At 45.5% G+C, this 18,498-nt stretch overlaps 1 protein-coding gene across 1 annotated transcript in view; it reads right to left on the bottom strand.

The window, feature by feature from the left end:
• Window positions 1-12,484: 12,484 nt before the first annotated feature.
• NLRP4 (NLR family pyrin domain containing 4) overlaps window positions 12,485-18,498 on the bottom strand; it is a 28,368-nt gene continuing 22,354 nt past the window's right edge. Inside the window, exons 8-10 of the mRNA XM_017546617.2 lie at window positions 16,924-17,094; window positions 15,299-15,469; window positions 12,485-12,883 (exon numbers count right to left, since the gene is read on the bottom strand). Coding sequence (XP_017402106.1) covers window positions 12,790-12,883; window positions 15,299-15,469; window positions 16,924-17,094 — 436 coding nt within the window. The 3' untranslated portion in view covers window positions 12,485-12,789. The remainder of the gene's footprint in view (window positions 12,884-15,298; window positions 15,470-16,923; window positions 17,095-18,498) is intronic.

Genomic DNA, 18,498 nt, shown 5'->3' with positions numbered 1-18,498 from the left:
TCGCCCAGGCTGGAGTGCAGTGGCAGGACAGCAGCTCACTGCAACCTCCACCTCCCAGGTTCAAGCAATTATCCTGCCTCAGCCTCCTGAGTAGCTGGGATTACAGGTGCCTTCCACCATGCTGGCTAATTTTTGTATTTTTGTACAGACAGGGTTTCACCACTGAACTCCTGACCACAGGTGATTCACCTGTCTCAGCCTCCCAAAGTGCTGGAATTACAGGGTTGAGCCACCGCGCCTGGACTGCTCGCTTTCCTTGGTTTTTTTTTTGAGATGGAGTCTTACTCTGCCATCGGTCTGTAGTGCGGTGGCACGATCTTGGCTCACTGCAATCTCTGCCTCCCAGGTTCAAGTAATTCTCCTGCTTCAGCCTCCTGAGTAGCTGGGATTACAGGTGTGCTCCACCACACCCAGCTAATTTTTGTATTTTTAGTAGACACGGGGTTTCACCATGTTGGCCAGGACAGTCTTGATCTCCTGACCTCGTGATCCACTGGCTTCGGACTCCCAAAGTGCTGGGATTACAGGTGTGAGCCACCGCGCCCAGCTATACTTAAATCTTAACACCCATATATGGCTAGTGACTGCCATATTGGATGGCGCCATCCTAGAGACTTCTGGGTATTTTGAGAGCCCACTTAGTTTCATCATTCTTGTACCTGCTCTACATTTCACTCCATAGCCATTTACTCATGGGCCAAGCACCATGGCCTGGTAGGCAGGAGGGAAACAAATGGACGTGAGCCTTGTCCTCATGAGCCTTGAGTTCTCCTCCAGGAGATAACAGGTCTGAGACAAACAAGCCATCTTGTTGTCATGAGCGCTGGGAAAGAATGTCTGGGTTGAGATGTGGAGACAGGAGGGTGATCAGAAGAGCAAGGAGCTTGCCTGAGCTGGTACCATTGATCCTGAGTCCCAAGGAGGCTGGAAGGAGGAGTCCATGTATCAGGAAGGGACCACGAGAGGTGACGAGAGATGAAGGGTGGAATGCACTAAGGATGTTTCAGTAGCACGTGCAAAGGCCCTGAGGTTGTACCAAGCTGTGTGTTGCCCCTTTGAGGCATTGAAAGAAGATCATTTAATTGGAACTCTTTCCACCCCATTCAGTGTTCTGAGAGGAAATCCGAAAGGTAAGCAGGCCCGCTGCAGTGGCTCATGCCTGTAATCCCAGTATTTGTGAGGCTGAAGCAGGAGGATAACTTGGGGCCAGGATTTTGAGACCAGCCTCGGCCACATAGGGAGATCTGTCTCTACAAAAAATTTTTAAAAATATTTGCTCAGCATGGAGGCACACACCTGTGGTCCCAGCAACTTGGGAGGCTGAGGTGGGAGGATTGCCTGAACCCAGAAGTGGGAGAATGCAGTGGGCTGTGATCATGCCACTGCACTCCAGCCTGGGTACCAAAGACCCCCTCTCAAAAAACGCTGGGGGGTGGTGGAGAAAGGAAAGCACTTAACAGTTGTTACTAGGTACATTTCAGCCGAAGTCATCTCAGATGCCAAGAAACCTTGCTTATTGTCAGAAGCGAGTCAAAATCTGCACATTTTGATTTAAGATACGATGTTGCCAACTTCACACTTGAGTGGTGTATTTTAAAAAGGGCTCCCGGGCCGGGTGCAGTGGTTCACGCCTGTCATCCCAGCACTCTGGGAGGCCGAGGTGGGCGGATCACCTGAGGTCGGGAGTTCAATACCAGCCTGACCAACATGGAGAAACTCCAACTCTAGTAATAATACAAAATTAGCCGGGCATGGTGGCACATGCCTGTAATCCCAGGTACTCGGCAGGCTGAGGCAGGAGTACGGCTTGAATCCGGGAGGTGGAAGTTGCGGCGAGCCAAAATCGCACCATTGTACTCCAGCCTGGGCAACGAGAGTGAAACTCTCCAAAAAAGAAAGGGGATGGGGGCTCTGGGACGGCGATTGTTGGAGTTGAAGCTTCTCTATGGTCAGTCACGCATGCGTGCAGAAGGGACCTTCTGACTGGGTGCCCAGACCCTTGCTTACTCTTGAAGAGAACGCTCAGCTTTTATTTTCCAAAAACTGCCAGACACAAGTTGCGAGGAAGTGCTTACATGTATTGAGTGTCAGTGGCCTGAGTGACCCTGGCCTGCCCACGAGGTCTCTTGTGTTATCTTCACCGTGGTTTCTTCAATCTCTGCCTTTGTGGTTGTGCCTTTTCTCTGTGGAAAGGGGTTCCACGTGCCATCAAACTTTATCCCGACATCTATGGGTAAGGCTACGGAGGTGGGAGGTCCCACTCAAAGGGTAAGCAAAAGTTACCCTTCATTTATTTTAGTCTTTTTTTTGAGACGAAGTCTTGCTCTGTCGCCAGCCTTGAGTGCAATGGTACGATCTCAGCTCACTGCAACCTGCACCTCCTGGGTTCAAGCAGTTCTCCTGCCTCAGACAGTTGAGAAGCTGAGATTACAGGCACCCGCCATCACACCCAGCTAATTTTTTGTATTTTTAGGAAAGACAGGGTTTCACCATGTTGGCCAGGCTGGTCTCAGTCTCCTGACTTTGTGATACACCTGTCTCAGCCTCCCCAATTGCTGGGATTACGGGCGTCAGCCAGCGTGCCTGGCCACATTTGTTGGTCTTTTTATGGGGCACCTTAACCTTTATTTTGCTTTGTCACTTTGCCACTTTACTCTGCACCACGCCTGTACTTTCACTTCTGACACTTCCCTGCTTCCATCCAGTCCACCGGTGATGAGCACCAAGGTTGGGTCCATGTCATTGTGATAGTGAATAGGGCTGTGATGAACTCACAGGCATGTGGTCCATATACACCATGGAATACTACACAGCTACAAAAAGGGATGAAAGCAGGTCCTTTGCAGCAACATGGATGTAGCTGGGGCCCATTAGCCTAAGTGAATTAATGCAGGAACAGAAAACCAAATATCACATGTTGTCTTGAGTTGGAGCTAAATAATGAGTACATATGGACTTAAAGATAGTGACAATAGGCCAGGCATGGTGGCTCACGCCTGTAATCCCAGCACTTTGGGAGGCCAAGGTTGGCGGATCAACTCACGTCAGGAGTTCGAGACCAGCCTGGCCGACATGATGAATCCCTGTCTCTACTAAAAATAGAAAAGTCAGCCAGGCATGGTGGTGGGCACCTATAATCCCCGATACTCAGGTGGCTGAGGCAGGAAAATTGCTTGAACCTGGGAGGCGGAAGTTGCAGTGAGCCGAGATCACACCATTGCACTCCAGCCTGGGCAACAGAGACTTGGTCTCAAAAAAAAAAAAAAAAAAAAAATGTTGACAGTAGCCACGGGGGACTCCTGGAGCGAGGAGGGTGGGAAGGCTGCGAGGGTTGAACTACCTCTCAGGTACTGTGCCCAATTCCTGGGTGATGGGATCATTCACACGCCAGATTTCACACAATAGACCCCCATCACAAACCTGCACATCTTCCCCTGAACCTCAAAAATTCATCACTTCTGAGTTTGCTCACTGCTTCTAAACTTCAGTACTGTTTTTCTGCAGGCTTCAAAAAGACTTGCACAGAGTAGTGAGAGAGGAGATACAGACATCACAGAAGGAGCACTGTCTGAAGGTCAAGTGTACTTGGGATTTTAATGACCTTGAAGACAAGTGGTGGTGGTGATGCCACGGACCAGATGCCACAGGGCTTGACCACGGATCTTGGAGTAAAGCCACCAGGACCTCCTGGCCTGTGTGCCGTTCCAGTGTCCCCATCATGGGGACAAATGAGCTGTTCCCTGCAAGAGGCTTCAGTACAGTCGTTGGAAGTGGCCCGTTTCACGCCCAGGTCTGGAATTTGTCTAATACTGTGTCTCGTCCCCAAGATCATAAGTTGGCTGTGCCTTCAGTCTTATTTATGTCCTCCTCGGTATGTTTCTAATTCTTAGAGGTGTGGAGAGAATTGAATAAAGCAAAGGATATAAGAATAGCTCCGGAAAAGCCAAAAGCCTCATTTCTCATGGATTGAGAAGTGGGATCAAAGTGTTTGTAATTCCATAATTATTATACTGTGAGTAAGCCACATAGACATCCAGAACTTCTCCTAATATGCCCTTATCTTATGTTGATTCCTGTAAGAAGTATTAGATTCTGCATTGACTTTTTTCTTTTTTAGATGGAGTGTCACTGTGTCACACAGGCTGGAGGGGTACGGTGGCACCATCTTGGCTCACTGCCACCTCCACTTCCTGAGTTCAAGTGATTCTCCTGCCTCGGCCTCCCAAGTAGCTGGGATTATAGGCATGCACCAACACACCTGGCTAATTTTTGTATTTTTAGTAGACATGGGGTTTCGCCATTGGCCCAGGCTGGTCTCGAACTCCTGGCCTCAATTGATCCACCTGCCTCGGCCTCCCAAAGTACTGGGATTGCAGGTGTGGACCACAGCACCTGGCCTGCATTGATTCTCATCTCCCACTCCTCATTACGATGTACTTTTCTGAGTTTATTCCATCTTCCGCCCTTCTTTACCTGAAACCTTTTCACCATGCTCTGTAGAAACCAGCAAACTTATATTTAGACAATAGGTTGAAACGGTTCCTTTTATCGTATTCTGAAACCTGCCTCTCCTCTGAGGACATTGCTTCTCTTACAGCACCTTTGGGTGTGACTGTCTTGTCCAGGGAGCCCAGCGGTTCGAGGGGGTGGTCTCTTCCCCACCTGCTGCTCTGTGATCCTTCTCCCCACCCTCTGTGTCCCTCTCAGCCTCTATCCTCCTGTCTTTAGATTTAGACCCCTTGTTCTTTGAAGATACTTTGTGACTGCCAAATGGACTTCCGCTGAAAGACTTGCGCTCCTGGCAGCCCATCACCTTCTCCAGGAGTACAGGTTAAGTATCCCTTATCTGAAATGCATGCACTTAGTAATTTTTCATATTGTGGAATATTTGCATTGTACTTACTGGTTGGACATAGCAAATCTAAAATTCTGAATTCTGAAAAAATTCTCCAGTCAACATTTCCTTTGAGAATCACGACTGTTCAAAAGGGATACTTTGTCTTCAGTATTTTGGGATTTGGGATGTTCAACCTGTATTCCTTACCCCCAATTTTAAGGAATACATGCTTGTCCATCCCGTGGCCTGAAATGGCTTTTAATGTGGCCCAACACAAATTCATAACCTTCCTTATGCATGGATTTTTTTTCAGCTTAACAGCTATCATTAGTGTGTGGCCCATGACAATTCTTCCAATGGGGCCCAGGGAAACCAAAAGATCGGACATCCCTGCGTGACTGCACCTCCATGATAGTATCTTGTGTCATATCTAAACCTCCTTCATGCTCAAACCCCAGAAATTCTCATTACTCGTGATTGCAACTATTTCGTAATTTTTCTGTTTCTTTGTTTTTGTTTTGAGATGGAATCTTCCTCGTTTCCCAGGCTGGAGTGCGGTGGCGCAGTCTCGGCTCACTGCAACCTCCACCTCCCATGTTCTAGCGATTCTCCTGCCTCGGCCTCCCAAGTAGCTGGGATCACAGGTGCCTGCCCCCACACCCAGCTAGTTTTTGTAGTTTTAGTAGAGATGGGGTTTCACCTTCCGGGCCAGGCTGGTCTCCAGCTCCTGAGCTCAGGTGATCTGCCCACCTTGGCCTCCCCACCTCCTATATTCCTTAGTCTTTCTAACCTGAGTTTAATCAGTAGATTCCATTGATAACTCATTGATACACTGTGGCAAGAGGCCGTTATGGGCCCTAGCCACACCTGCACATTCTGTATGGGTATGCAAAAGATGTTAAATGCTTTTTTTTTTTTTGCCAAGGGACTTTTGCCAGGTTGTGTTTGCCTGGAGAAAACTTTAGGGATAAGGTAACTTTCCACCCCAGACAAAAAGCAGGCTTGTACTGCTTATTGAAAATCGGCAAATTCCCTCAGACCAGTGTGCAGGTGCTCTTGCTGCAGTCTACAGCATGTCCACTGTGGACCCTTTGTGGCACCCAAAGCTGAGAGTTGGGAAGCATGAGGAACTGATGAAAAGCAACAGGACATGCTGACTCACGCTTTTGTCACGGATGATAAAATTCTTTGTTTCTGGGCCAGGAGTCTCATATCTTCTGCTAGCTTCCATGAAATAGGAATAGACTAGCTTTTTGGCTCCTAAGTAGAATAAAATCCCAAACCCTTCTCAGTTCCTGGAGACACTTGCCTTTTCACTATACTTCACTTCTTTTAGAGTTCATCTATTTAGCTGACACCCCTTCAAACCTGTCAAATCAACATCCTCCATGCTCTGCCTGCCCCTCACTTTGTTCTACGCACTCAACAAAACCATAAACCTTTTTCACTCCAGTGTTCTACCTGCTCCACACTTGTATCCATAGAGCTGAACATGCTGAAGACAGATGTTAAACTCTGCTTAAATTTAAGAAATTCCTTAGCATTAGTCATAGTGCTGCACATGATACGGCAATGTCCTGGTTTAAGGTGTTCTTCCACTCAACTTGCATCTCCCTCGTAGGTCTCCATTTTCACTCTGTTGATTTTAGATATTTCTTTAAGAAACAAGAATTGGCACTTGGGGAGGCTGAGGTGGGCGGATCATGAGATCAGGAGATCGAGACCATCCGGGCCAACATGGTGTGAAACCCTGTCTCTACTAAAAAATTAGGACATAGTGGTGCATGCCTGTAGTCCCAGCTACATGGGAGGCTGAGGCAGGAGAATCGCTTGAACCCAGGAGGCGAAGATTGCAGTGAGCTGAGATCACACCACTGCACTACAGCCTGGGTGAGAGCGTGACCTTCCATTTCAAAAAAAAAAAAGCATCAGATTCTTCCACAAGTACCCACTGACACATGCGCCAGCGTCTATACCCCAGTAAGTAAAAAATCAAGGCTCTGAGGCAGAGAAAGTGTCAACCTGAGTTAACTGCAGGGTAAGAGCCAAATCCTCTAATACACAAAGGATTGGATGCTGTGGGTTGGGGGCCGAAGACTGCTGATCGAGGAGACTAGAAATTTTTCTCTGGAAGGTGAAAGTCTGCCTTCTATGTTCTGCAGATGTGCAGGACATGGAGGGAAGCAGAATGGGACCCTGTTTACAGAGATCGTAACATTCAGGTTAACACAAAACCATCATAAGGACCACCTCTGAAAATGTTCTAATACTTTAAGTTCTGGCACATGTGCAGAACGTGCAGGTTTGTTACGTATGCATGTGCCATGGTGGTTTGCTCTCATCAACCAGTCATCTACATTAGGTATTTTTCCTAATGCTATCCCTCTTCCAGCCCCTTAACTGCCCACCCGACAGGCCCCAGTGTGTGATGTTCCCCTCCCTGTGTCCATGTGTTCTCATTGTCCAAGTCCCACTTATGAGAACATGCGGTGTTTGGTTTTCTGTTCTTGTGTTAGTTTGCTGAGAATGATGGTTTCCAGCCTCAACCATGTCCCTGCAGAAAAACATGAACCCTTCCTTTTTTATGGCTGTGTAGTATTCCATGGTGTATGATCAAGGTTTTCTGAATCACTTTGGTTGAGTGTTAGATGTCAAAGATGTGGTCTTCCATCCTTCCTCCGTGAACTAATCACCACTCTGCCCTATCCATTTGCATGGAATTATGATGCTTTCCTTCTGGCCACAGACTGTCTTTAGACCCCAGGATCATTCCTTATTTTGTTACTTTTGGGCCAATCACTTCCTTTCTCTGGACCTAATTACCTCATCTTCAAAATGAGGGCAGAAAAAATTTATAATAAAATTAGACCCAATTTTGGCTTTCACTTTGGCCTTGGTTAGCTCTGTGGCTGTGTAACCTATCTATCTAAAATGTTCTTTGCTCACCCAAAAATATGAAAGAAGCTGTGTCCTGCACAGGATATGTGAAATCAATGTCATGGATGGAAAATTCTAGAAAGAATAAGATATTAAGTTATAATTTTCTCTTTCCAGCCCAACACCAAGAGTCTTTCTTGCACTATTAGTCAACAACCAGATGGTATCAAAAGCAGTCTTATGGACTAGCTGGAGATCCATTTAGCATTTTGTAGCTTAAAACACCTTTGTAGAGGGTCTAAATCCTTACCAAAGCCCTGTAAGGATAGCCTTACTTCACTGATTTAAAAGCAAAGATCTTGAAAGAGTGCTTTACAACAGATTAGAGATAATCAAATAACTGCCCTATAAATCCAACTTTTTAAATATCTGACCCACTTTACAACACCCGATGGGATCTTCCAATAAATTGAATGCTATAATCCTTCTAGCTATCCACGTTCTCACTATTAGACATAGTAAAACCCAGAGTCCTTGAAATACTTCATTCTCCTCCTTTTTCTGTATTTTTGTTGCCCTTTGTAGAAGGAGTCTGGGATACAAAGAGTGGGAGAGGTATGTGAACTCATTTTAAAAATACTGTCGGCTGGGTGCGGTGGCTCATGCCTGTAATCCCAAAACTTTGGGAGGCCGAGGCAGGTGGATCACTTGAGGTCGGGAGTTCGAGACCAGCCTGACCAACATGGAGAAACCCCATCTCTACTAAAAATACAAAATTAGCTGGGTGTGGTGGTGCGTGCCTGTAATCCCAGCTACTCTCGAGGCTGAGGCAGGAGAATCACTTGAACCCAGGAGGCAGGAGCTGCAGTGAGCCGAGATCATGCCATTGCATTCTAGCCTAGCCAACAAGAGCAAAACTCCATCTAAAAAAAAAAAAAAAAAAAAAAATTGTGACGGCAATAAAGATTAAAAAGAACACAGGTTAACTGCCTTAGTCTTCATCTCATCGATTCATATTGTTACCAGCTATTAAAATTGGCTTTTTACAATTTTTATTTTCCTCAGTCACCCAGGCTGGAATGCAGTGGCACCGTCTTGGCTCACTGCAGCCTGTGCCTCCCAGGCTCAACGGATCCTCCCACTTCAACCTCCTGGGTAGCTGGGACTACAGGTGTATGCCACCATGAAATCTGTTTTAGTTGAGTTAGGATTTTGCCATGTTGCCCAGACTGGTCTCAAACTCCTGAGCTCAACCATTCCTCCAGCCTTGGCCACCCAAAGTGCTGACATCACAGGCATAAGCCACTGCAAACCAGCCAACCATGTTACTTCTAATAATCTGACAAGGTAAAGACCACCCCATGACTTCTCCATTGCTTCTTTAAAAGTAACAGGGATGTCCGGGTGTGGTGGCTCATGCCCTGTAATCCCAGCATTTTGGGAGGCCAAGGCTGGCAGATCACAAGCTCAAGAGATCAAGACCATCTGGCCAACACGGTGAAACCCCATCTCTACTAAAAATACAAAAATTAGCTGGGTGTGGTGGCACATGCCTGTGATCCCAGCTACTTGGGAGGCTGAGGCATGAGACTTGCTTGAACCTGGGAGGCAGAGGTTGCAGTGAGCCAAAATCGTGCCAAAGCACTCCAGCCTGGTGACAGACAGACTGTCTTAAAAATAAATAACACAGGGATATCTTCTGTTTAGTGCTTGATCCACAAATTCTCAATTACAAAATTTCTATTTAATAATCAATACTCAAGTCAATCATTTATTCTACTCCCTAAATTTTTGCATTTAGGAATTTTTTATTCTCCAATTCCTAAGTTTGTCCTAGAATTCAATTATAAGTATCTTAAAGCAGCATTTTTTTTTAGAGTAGTCAGATTATTCCAAAGCCCCTCCACAGTCATGCCAATGTTACTTTGTAGGACTGGGGGAGTCCGTAACAGGTCCTGCCTGTCGGGAAGGTTTAATTAGTGATTCAGGAAAAGAGAAGAGAGAGACGGGATTCCAGTGTATCTTGACTGCTGCTTTTTTTCTAGGCTCACTCCAAATTATCAAGCCCATGAACCAACACAGACTAATTAGCTTGTGACCAACTGTCTAGCTTCAAGCCTGTGACTATGAGGAAGGTCATGGGATTATTCATGTCTCCAGCTTCACTCACCTTCCCTCCCACTTCTCCTCTTACCCACCCTGCTGTCTCTTTTGACACGCAACTTGCTCACTTACCCAGTACCTTGCAATCTTAAAAGCGTGGCTAGATGTGCCCAGGAGTGTGTGGCTGGGGTGAGTCCAGGTCGGCACGTATCTGAGGGTATAAGACAGAGGTGGTAGCGTACTGGAACAGCTCAGGAGATCCTTAGACTGAAGAAGAGATACAGTTGGAATTCCAGGAAGAATGCAGGAGCTTTGATGGAAAAAGGGATGCCCAGAGTGAAAGCAGCAAGAGTGACAGCTTCTTAGCCTGGCAGCAGTTACTTGTACCGTATAAACCAATTTTCTCATTACAAGAAGGGTCTTATAGCATCAACCTCAGACTCTGCAAAAATTAAACTAACACACAAAATATCCAGCTTGTAAGTACCTGTCAATGTATTAATTAGGTGAATAATCTTCAGTCCTGTCATTAAGATTCTATACTTGTATCTTAGACTTTATAGCTCAATACCTCTCTTTTATGACTTAAAAAATGTTTTTCAGACAATGTCTTGCTCTGTCACCCAGGCTAGAGTGTAGTGTGATCGTGGCTCACTGCAGCCTCACCCTCCCGGGCTCAAGTGATCCTCCTTCCCCGGCCTCCTGAGTAGCTGGGACCACAGGCCTGAGTCACCAGGCCTGGATACTTTTTCAAAAACAATTATAGAGGTAGGGTCTCGGAATGTTTCCCAGGCTCGTTTGTAACTCCTGGGCTGTGATCCTCCTAACTTGGCCTCCAAAGTGCTGGGATTACAAGCGTGAGCCACTGTGCCCGGCCAGCTCAGTATCTATCAGCTTTTCCTTCTCTCTCTTTTCTACCGACCTCTACTTTTAGTGTGTGTGTTGGGGGGGAGCTGTTAGGAGAAAAATGTTACTGTTCCTTCTGGGATGGAAATGGACCTCTTGTAAACATAATGAAGGTAGCTAGGAAAGTCCACGCTTTGGTTCTTCAAGCTGCTTTGGTATTTTATCACCTCTACTCACCCAGAGGGAAGTCCTTAATCATGACCATTTTACAGGTGACTAAATGACTTTCCAAATTTTCCTTTTTCTTTCGCTCGTTATCTTTCTTTCCCCACTTTTTTATTGCGGTAAAACATGCGTAATCTGCCATGTTAGCCCATTTGAAGCGTACAGCCCTGCGGTATTAAGCACACTCACAATGTTGTACAACCATCACCACCACCATCCCTCTCCAGAACTTTTCCATCCTGCAAAACAAACTCTACTTGTTAAATAACTCACCGTTTTCTCCTCCGTCCCCTGGCCTCTGGTAACCACCATTTTACTTTTTGCCTCTACGAATCTGACTACAGTAAGTACCTCATAGAAGTAGAATGCATGGTATTTGTTCTTTTGTGACCGGCTCATGTCGTTTACCATAATGTCCTCAAGGCTCTTCCATGTTGTGTCATACATCAGAATTTCCTTCCTTTTGAAGACTTTTTTTATGTCTGTGCCACATTTGGTTTATTCATTTATCCATTGACGGACCTTCAGATGGGTGATTTTCTCAATCTTCACTCCTAAATCAGTGGATCAGTGGCACAGAAGTTCAGAAGTGAAATACCCCCATCCCTAGAATTTCCTTTTGGCTCCCACTCCCAAGAGCTCTTTATCCAAAGGGAGGGGAAGACAGGGTAGTCCCAGAACTCAAGAGGCCCAAAAAGGAAAGGAGAGCCAGAGTGGAGTTTGGAGAAGAATATGAGAGGCCAAGACTACAGGGAGAGGTAATACTAGCTACACCAAGGAAATGACCCATACATTCACATGAACCCCAAAATACGTACTAGTATTATGTACCCATTAAAAGCGCTTTCATCAGGCAAGAACAGAGCAAGAGCCCAAGCTGGAATCCTAGGAGGACTGACAGAAAGAAGGGTGCCCAGCTCAGACCAGCCTTTCTTGTGCTCTCAGTATGGCCAGCATCTTTCCAGGTCAACATGGCAGGAGCAGGGTGGTACACTTTCTTCAACCTATGCTCTGTTCCAGTCATTCACCAGTAGCAAACACTGTTTCAAGATTTTCCAGACAGTATGGAGATTTCCCAGAAAACTAAACATAGAGCTACCGTTTTGCCCAGCAATCTCACTGCTGAGTTCCACCCAAAGCAAGAGAAATCATATTAAAAAGATATCTGCATCCATGTGTTTAACTGAAGCAATATTCACAATAGCAGAGTCATGGAATCGGCATGGAATTCCAAAGTCATGGAAGCAACAGATGACCGGATAAAGAAAACATGATTTATATACAATGAAATCCTTTTCAGCCATAAAAATAATGTCCTTTGCAGCAACATGGATGGAGCTGGAAGCCATGATCTTAAGTGAGGTAACTCAGAACCAAAGTCAAATAATGCATGTTCTCACTTGTATGTTGGAGCTAAACACATACACATAAAGAGTGTGGAACAGTAGACACTGGAGGCTCAGGAGGGCGTGAGGGAGGTGCAGGATGGGAAATTACCTAATGGGTACGCTAAAAGCCCAGATTTTACTACACAATATATTCATGTAACAAAACTGCATTTGGACCCCTTAAATTTATACAAATAAGGCAAAAAGGTTTTCCAATGTGCGGAAATACAACACTTTATTGAGGGGTTAAGAGGTCATTGTGAGACAGGATAGAAATTTAACCATGAAGGTCTTCCAGTGGCTCGTCCAAGGCCACAGAACAAATAAAAACCACAAACATCATATAAAACGTGAAAGGGGTACCAGAAAACTCACAACTCAGAGTGTCAATGATTTGCAGCTCCTGCGTGCAGAGTAATAAATAGAAGGGTCCCAATCCCTGTCCTTGGCGTGTGTTCGAGTCAGAGCCAGGCTCCTCACCATCAGATTTCTGCCCATGTGGTTGTGTCTGCTTCAGAGGTGGTCTACGATTGTCAATTTGGGATTTCTCTCTTCCTCAGCCATCAGAAGTGCCTGGGTTTCCTCACCAAAATCAGCTTTTTTCAGCCTGGTAAAATATTTTAAAAGGTTGTTTTTAATTCACATACTTTTTCCCTTTCTGGAGCTCATCTTTCTCCATAATTCATCCCAGGACAAGCCTAGGAAACCCTGATGTTGCCTCCAAGAGGAAAGGCATACACATCAAATGCAGTGGTATGCTGATAAATGTTACCCCAGATGTCCAGAAAAAAAGTCCTAATTTATAGCTCTGCCGTTTTCTGTGGTATAAATTCTCCAAGTCAGTCACAGCCAATTTCTAGCTGCCCACTTGCTGTCACTGAACAGTTACAGAGCAATGTACACACACAGCTGGCTCTCACCAGCTTGTAGGAGCTGGCTCCAACACATTACTGGACAGAACAAATGTCCAGAATTGGTAATAGAAGGCATGAACTACACAAACACTTTTGTTTGCAACAAGAAGTGAAGGGAAGCTATTTTTATTTTTCAAAGATAAAATATTAGTAGTTTCTATCATTCGAGCACCTGGGTCCTGGCCCTCTGCTAAGGCTTTTACACACACACCTCATTTAATTTTCACAACAGCTTTATGAGGTAGCATGACTGTCCCGACTTGTGATGAACACAATGAGAATAAGCAATGTTAAGGTCACAAAACCAGAAAGTGGTATCCTGGATACAAATTCCAGCAATCTGTTTCTGGAGCCCCCCATACATGGTATCATTGCTTTGAATCAGACAGAAGGACTAAGTACCACCCTGTCTTGGTCCTTCTGTTTGTGGGTAATGTCTAGTCTCCATTTGGCATCTGTTTATGTGCCACTGTCCCCCACTGTTGGGGAAAGCTATGTTCTTTAGTGCAATTATGTATCTTAATACACATCTTTGTGAGACTATCTATGGCTGGGACTAGAGGAAGATGAAAACTCATTTAGTTCTATCATTTATCACATTACCTGGTGTATATTTTCAAAATTACCATGCCAAATAATCACCCCTATTTTGTGGAGAGGAGGCTGATAATCAAAGAGGACAAATGCCTTGCTCAGGGTTACAGGGCCAAACACGGCAAGGCCAGACAACAAACAGTCCTCCATGACTCGGAACAGACAATTCAAGTCCTTCCCCTTAACCTTGCGTCTGCTTTGGTAGTCTACATTCTGAATCCTTGGCAAACATTAAAATGAGAAAGAAATGATGCTGGACACTCCGCCTTTCCAGGTGGAGATCTGTAAGGATGGACTTCAAGAAAACAAACCTGTATCTTCACAAAAGGGGAAAATCAGTGAATGTTCTTCAGTGTTCAAGTTGTAACAGTTTTAACCCATCATCTTATCTTTCTCTTTTCTGGAAAGGAACAGCCTAATAACTGCCCATGAGTACCTTGATCTCATACTGGTTTGAAAACAGTAGGGGAATATGAGTGAGAAAAATAAATGTTAAGGATTTTATAGTTATCTAGTAAAATAATGTTTGTGGGATTATATGTAATTATAAATATATAAATTAAAACAAGTTTACATTTGTAAATGTTTTACTTACAAACATACATATAACTTGTATTTATAAATTATATTTAAAATATATTTATATATAACTTGTATTATAATAGTAACAAGTGATATACGAGGTAAAAAGAAATTATTTAGGCAGATAGTGAGGGCAAGAGAGTCCTCAGCAGACCTTCCCTTCTAACAAAAAGCAGCCCAGAAATCACTTCTTTTCTAATAAAGAGTATCCTGAAAAATCGAGCTGCAAACCTAAATAAGGAAGCTGGAAGATTGTGCGGGGTGGGGGGATGCTAGCAGCTGCACCAATGCAAAGGACTACTTGGGGTCAGGCACACGTCCACCACGGAAGCTCCATATTCCCCTTTTTGTTAGCATGTGTACAGTAAAAAAGAAACGGGCAACATGGCGCAGCTCAGGCAGAGAACCCACCAGCTTAATAAAGACTGGGGTGGGGGCTGCCAGACATGTGCACTCTACGCTAACAGCATACCTGGTCATAACAGTTTTTCATGCCCTATGTAGATTAAACACCACCTCCCCACCGGCTCCTCTACAAAAGCCCCTGCATTTCACCGTGGATCCAGCAATCCATTTTTCCAAGACCCCTCTCTGCAGCAGAGAGCTATTCTCTTTCTTTTGCCTATTAAACTTCTGCTGTTAACCTCACTGTGTGTGTGTCTGCATCCTTGATTTCCACGGCCGTGGGTGTTACCCCAGACGATGAGGCTGCTTCACAAGCGCTTCCATTTATTGGGCACTCACCATTCACTGTGGTAAGTAAGAGTTTTACACTCACCTGCTTGGTTCTTACTCATGTAACAGCCAGGAACTGATGATGACAAGGAACATCATTTGCGGTTTAAATGCAATGTGATTACACTTGCAGGTCCCCGCCCATCCCTTCTTAGCCCTGAGCACTCTCCCCATAGAGAACAACAGACCCCACTCACCCGAGCACCCTCAGGGCACACTCTGGGTGTCTCAGGGCTTGGCAGAGCACAACCACCCCTCCGTGGTCCAAGGCGTTCAAGGTCAGGTTTAGCTGCTGCAGGGTCTTACTGCTGGTGAGAACAGACGCGAGATCCTTACAGCAGGCGCCTGTTAATGCACAGTCTTCCAACCTGCAATAAAGAGGCACACGGTGAAAAGTGGCCCCAGCCTCAGGGTGGAGGCAGGATGGGATGTGAGCTCCATGTCGAGCTGAGGCACGCCCCATTGCCTCAAGCGCAGTCTCTCACAGTCCACTGTTGACGACATCAGATCATGCCTCTGTGGTAGGTGGTAAAAGTGGCCGTGACTGTCCATTCTTCTCTGTATCCCTGCCCACAGCGATGTGACTTTGCAGCTCATTCCACTGAGAGAGTCTGTTTCCACTGAATCTGAGGTGGCTTCACACCTTGCTTTGGATAATCTAATACAATGGAAGCAAGGTTAGGAGAGTTGGGGGCCACCATGTTGGATGCTTTTTTATTCTTTGGAGATGGGGTCTCTCTCTGTCATCCCCGCTGGAGTGCAGTGACATGATCATGGCTCACTGCAATCTTAACCTCCTGGGCTCTAGCAATTTTCCTGCCTCACCCTCCTGAGTAGCTGGGGCTACAGGCACACACCACGCCCGGCTAACTTTTGTGGAGATGGGGTGTCACCATGTTGCCCAGGCTGGTCTTGAGCTCCTAGGCTCAAACTATTGGCCCACCTCAGCCTCCTATAGTTCTGGGATTACAGGAATAAGCCATCACACCCAGTGATCTTGGATTCTTCCTATACTTCATCTCTTGAACTCCTGAGATGCTACTATGGGGTCAATTCTGTCCCTGCCAAAATTTCCATGTTGAAGCCCTAACCCCAGTACTTCAAAATGTGGTATTTGAATACACGGTCTTTACAGAGGCAACTAAGCTAAAATGACAACATTGTGGGGGTGCTAATCGTATGACTAGTATCCTTATAAGAGGAAATTTGGACAGACAAACACACATAGAGGGAAGAGAACATGAAGACACAGGGAGAAGACAGCCATCAACAAGACAAGGAGAAGGGCCTGGAGCAGATTCTCCCTCAGGGCCCTCAGAAGGGACCAACCCTGATGACACCTTGATCTCAGACTTCCAGCCTCCAGAGCTGTGAAACGATACATCTGTTATCTAAGCCACCCAGTCCGTTGTACTTTTTAAACCCTAGAAAACTGATATAGATGCCACGTCAATTAGCTCAGGCTAACCTGTCAGGTAAGGAGATGGGCCCACTCACACCTCTCATCCCCAAGGGGACACCCAGTGCAGCCGGCCAACCTCCACCCCATATGGCAAGGCCAACCCAGCCCAGCCAACGCCTCAGTTAACCGCAGCTTCCTAAGCACACCTGGCCGAGGTCAGTGACACCCGCCCAGACAAGCAGCACCACCAGCAGCCTAAGTGCCCATTGCCTTAAGCCCTGAAGTTTTACGCTGGTTCATTACGCAACCACAGCTAGCTGCTACGTTGTCCTGTTGGAGTTTCCATCCTTCTCTTTGTTCCCATCAATCCTCTATCTCTGCCACTCATGAAAACATGACCAGGAACTTGGCGATACCCACCCAAGAACCTCTACGTGGCAGTCAGGATGCTTCAGAGCCGCACACAGCAGCTTCACGCCCACATCTCCTATTTCGTTGCATCCAATTTCCAGATTCTTCAGGTTCTGATTGCTGATGAGAACCAAGGCGAGGTCTTCACAGCCAGCAGCAGTGATAAAGCATTTTACCAAACTGCAAGAGAAGAGTCAGGGTACCAGACTTAAAGGCCATTACATCTTGGTCTGGTATCAGGAAAACAAAGACGCCAAAGCACAACAGCCTTTCTCATTCACGTGGATAGGTACTGTCAGTCCTCTGTATCCACACACTCAACTAGCTGCAGATGGGAATTATTCAAGAATTAAAACCATAACACATAACTTTATGACAATAGAAAATAATACAAATAAAAAAAACCAACAGAGTATAACAACTTTTCACACAACATTTACATTGTATCAGGTATCATAGTAACCTGGAGATGATTTACAATATCACAGGAGGATGCATGTAGGTTATATGCAAACACTATGGGCCAGGCGTGGTGGCTCACACCTGTAATCCCCGCACTTTGGGAGGCTGAGGCGGGCAGATCACCTAAGGTCAGGAGTTTGAGACCAGCCTGGCCAACATGGTGAAACCCCATCTCTACTGAAAAAACAGCCAGGCATGGTGGTGCGCACCTGTAGTCCCAGCTACTCGTGAGGCTGAGGTACAAGAATCACTTGAACTCAGGAGGCGGAGGTTGCAGTGAGCCAAGATCGTGCCACTGCAATCCAGCCTGGGTGACAAGGTAAGACTCTGTCTTAAAAAACAACACAGCTAAAACACGATGCGATTTTACATAAGGAACTTGAGCATCTGCAGATTTTGGAATCCTCAGGGGGATTCTGTAGCCAACTTCCACAGATATGGAGGGACAACTGGAATTGTCTCAAATCGTTCGTTGAAGGTCCGTCCTCTCTCTGCACTGGTGATACACTATTTCATGATGCAATCTCGGAACATATGGGGATCAGTCTGTTTCTGAGATCTCCTCTTTTCTACTAATTTGTGTATTCACTTTGATTTACTCCTTCATACTTTGTTATGGCTGTTGTATATTATTTCCATTAATTCTTCAAGGCAGCATTATTTTATATACAATCCACATTTTGTTTAGAGTTTTTTTCCAGAGATTTCCCACTTTCTTTGCTCTACATGTCTTCCATCTGGAATAATTCACTTCTGTCTAAGGGAACAGTCTTTAGGATTACTTTTAGGAACAATCTGGTGGTAAGAAACTTTGTTTTCATTTATTTGCAAATGTGTTTTTATCTTCATTCTTTTTTTTTCCCATTTATTTATTTTATTGCATTTTAGGTTTTGGGGTACATGTGAAGAACATGCAAGATTGTTGCATAGGTACACATGTGGCAGTGTGATTTGCTGCCTTCATTCTTGATAGTTTTTGGTGGCTATAAAATTCTAGGTTGACAATCCACCCTCCCCTCTCCCCGCCCTATTGAGTATCTCATTGTACAGCCCTCTGGTTTCCACTGTTACTCCTCACCCACGTCTGTCTGTCTGTCCTTTCTTGTAGATATCATCATTTCC

The sequence above is a fragment of the Cebus imitator genome, unplaced genomic scaffold (genome assembly GCF_001604975.1).
Source record: "Cebus imitator isolate Cc_AM_T3 unplaced genomic scaffold, Cebus_imitator-1.0 Scaffold190, whole genome shotgun sequence".
Classification (NCBI taxonomy): Eukaryota; Metazoa; Chordata; class Mammalia; order Primates; family Cebidae; genus Cebus; species Cebus imitator.
The sequence above is the reverse complement of the archived record's forward strand: the minus strand, read 5'-3'. Positions and strand labels throughout refer to the sequence as shown.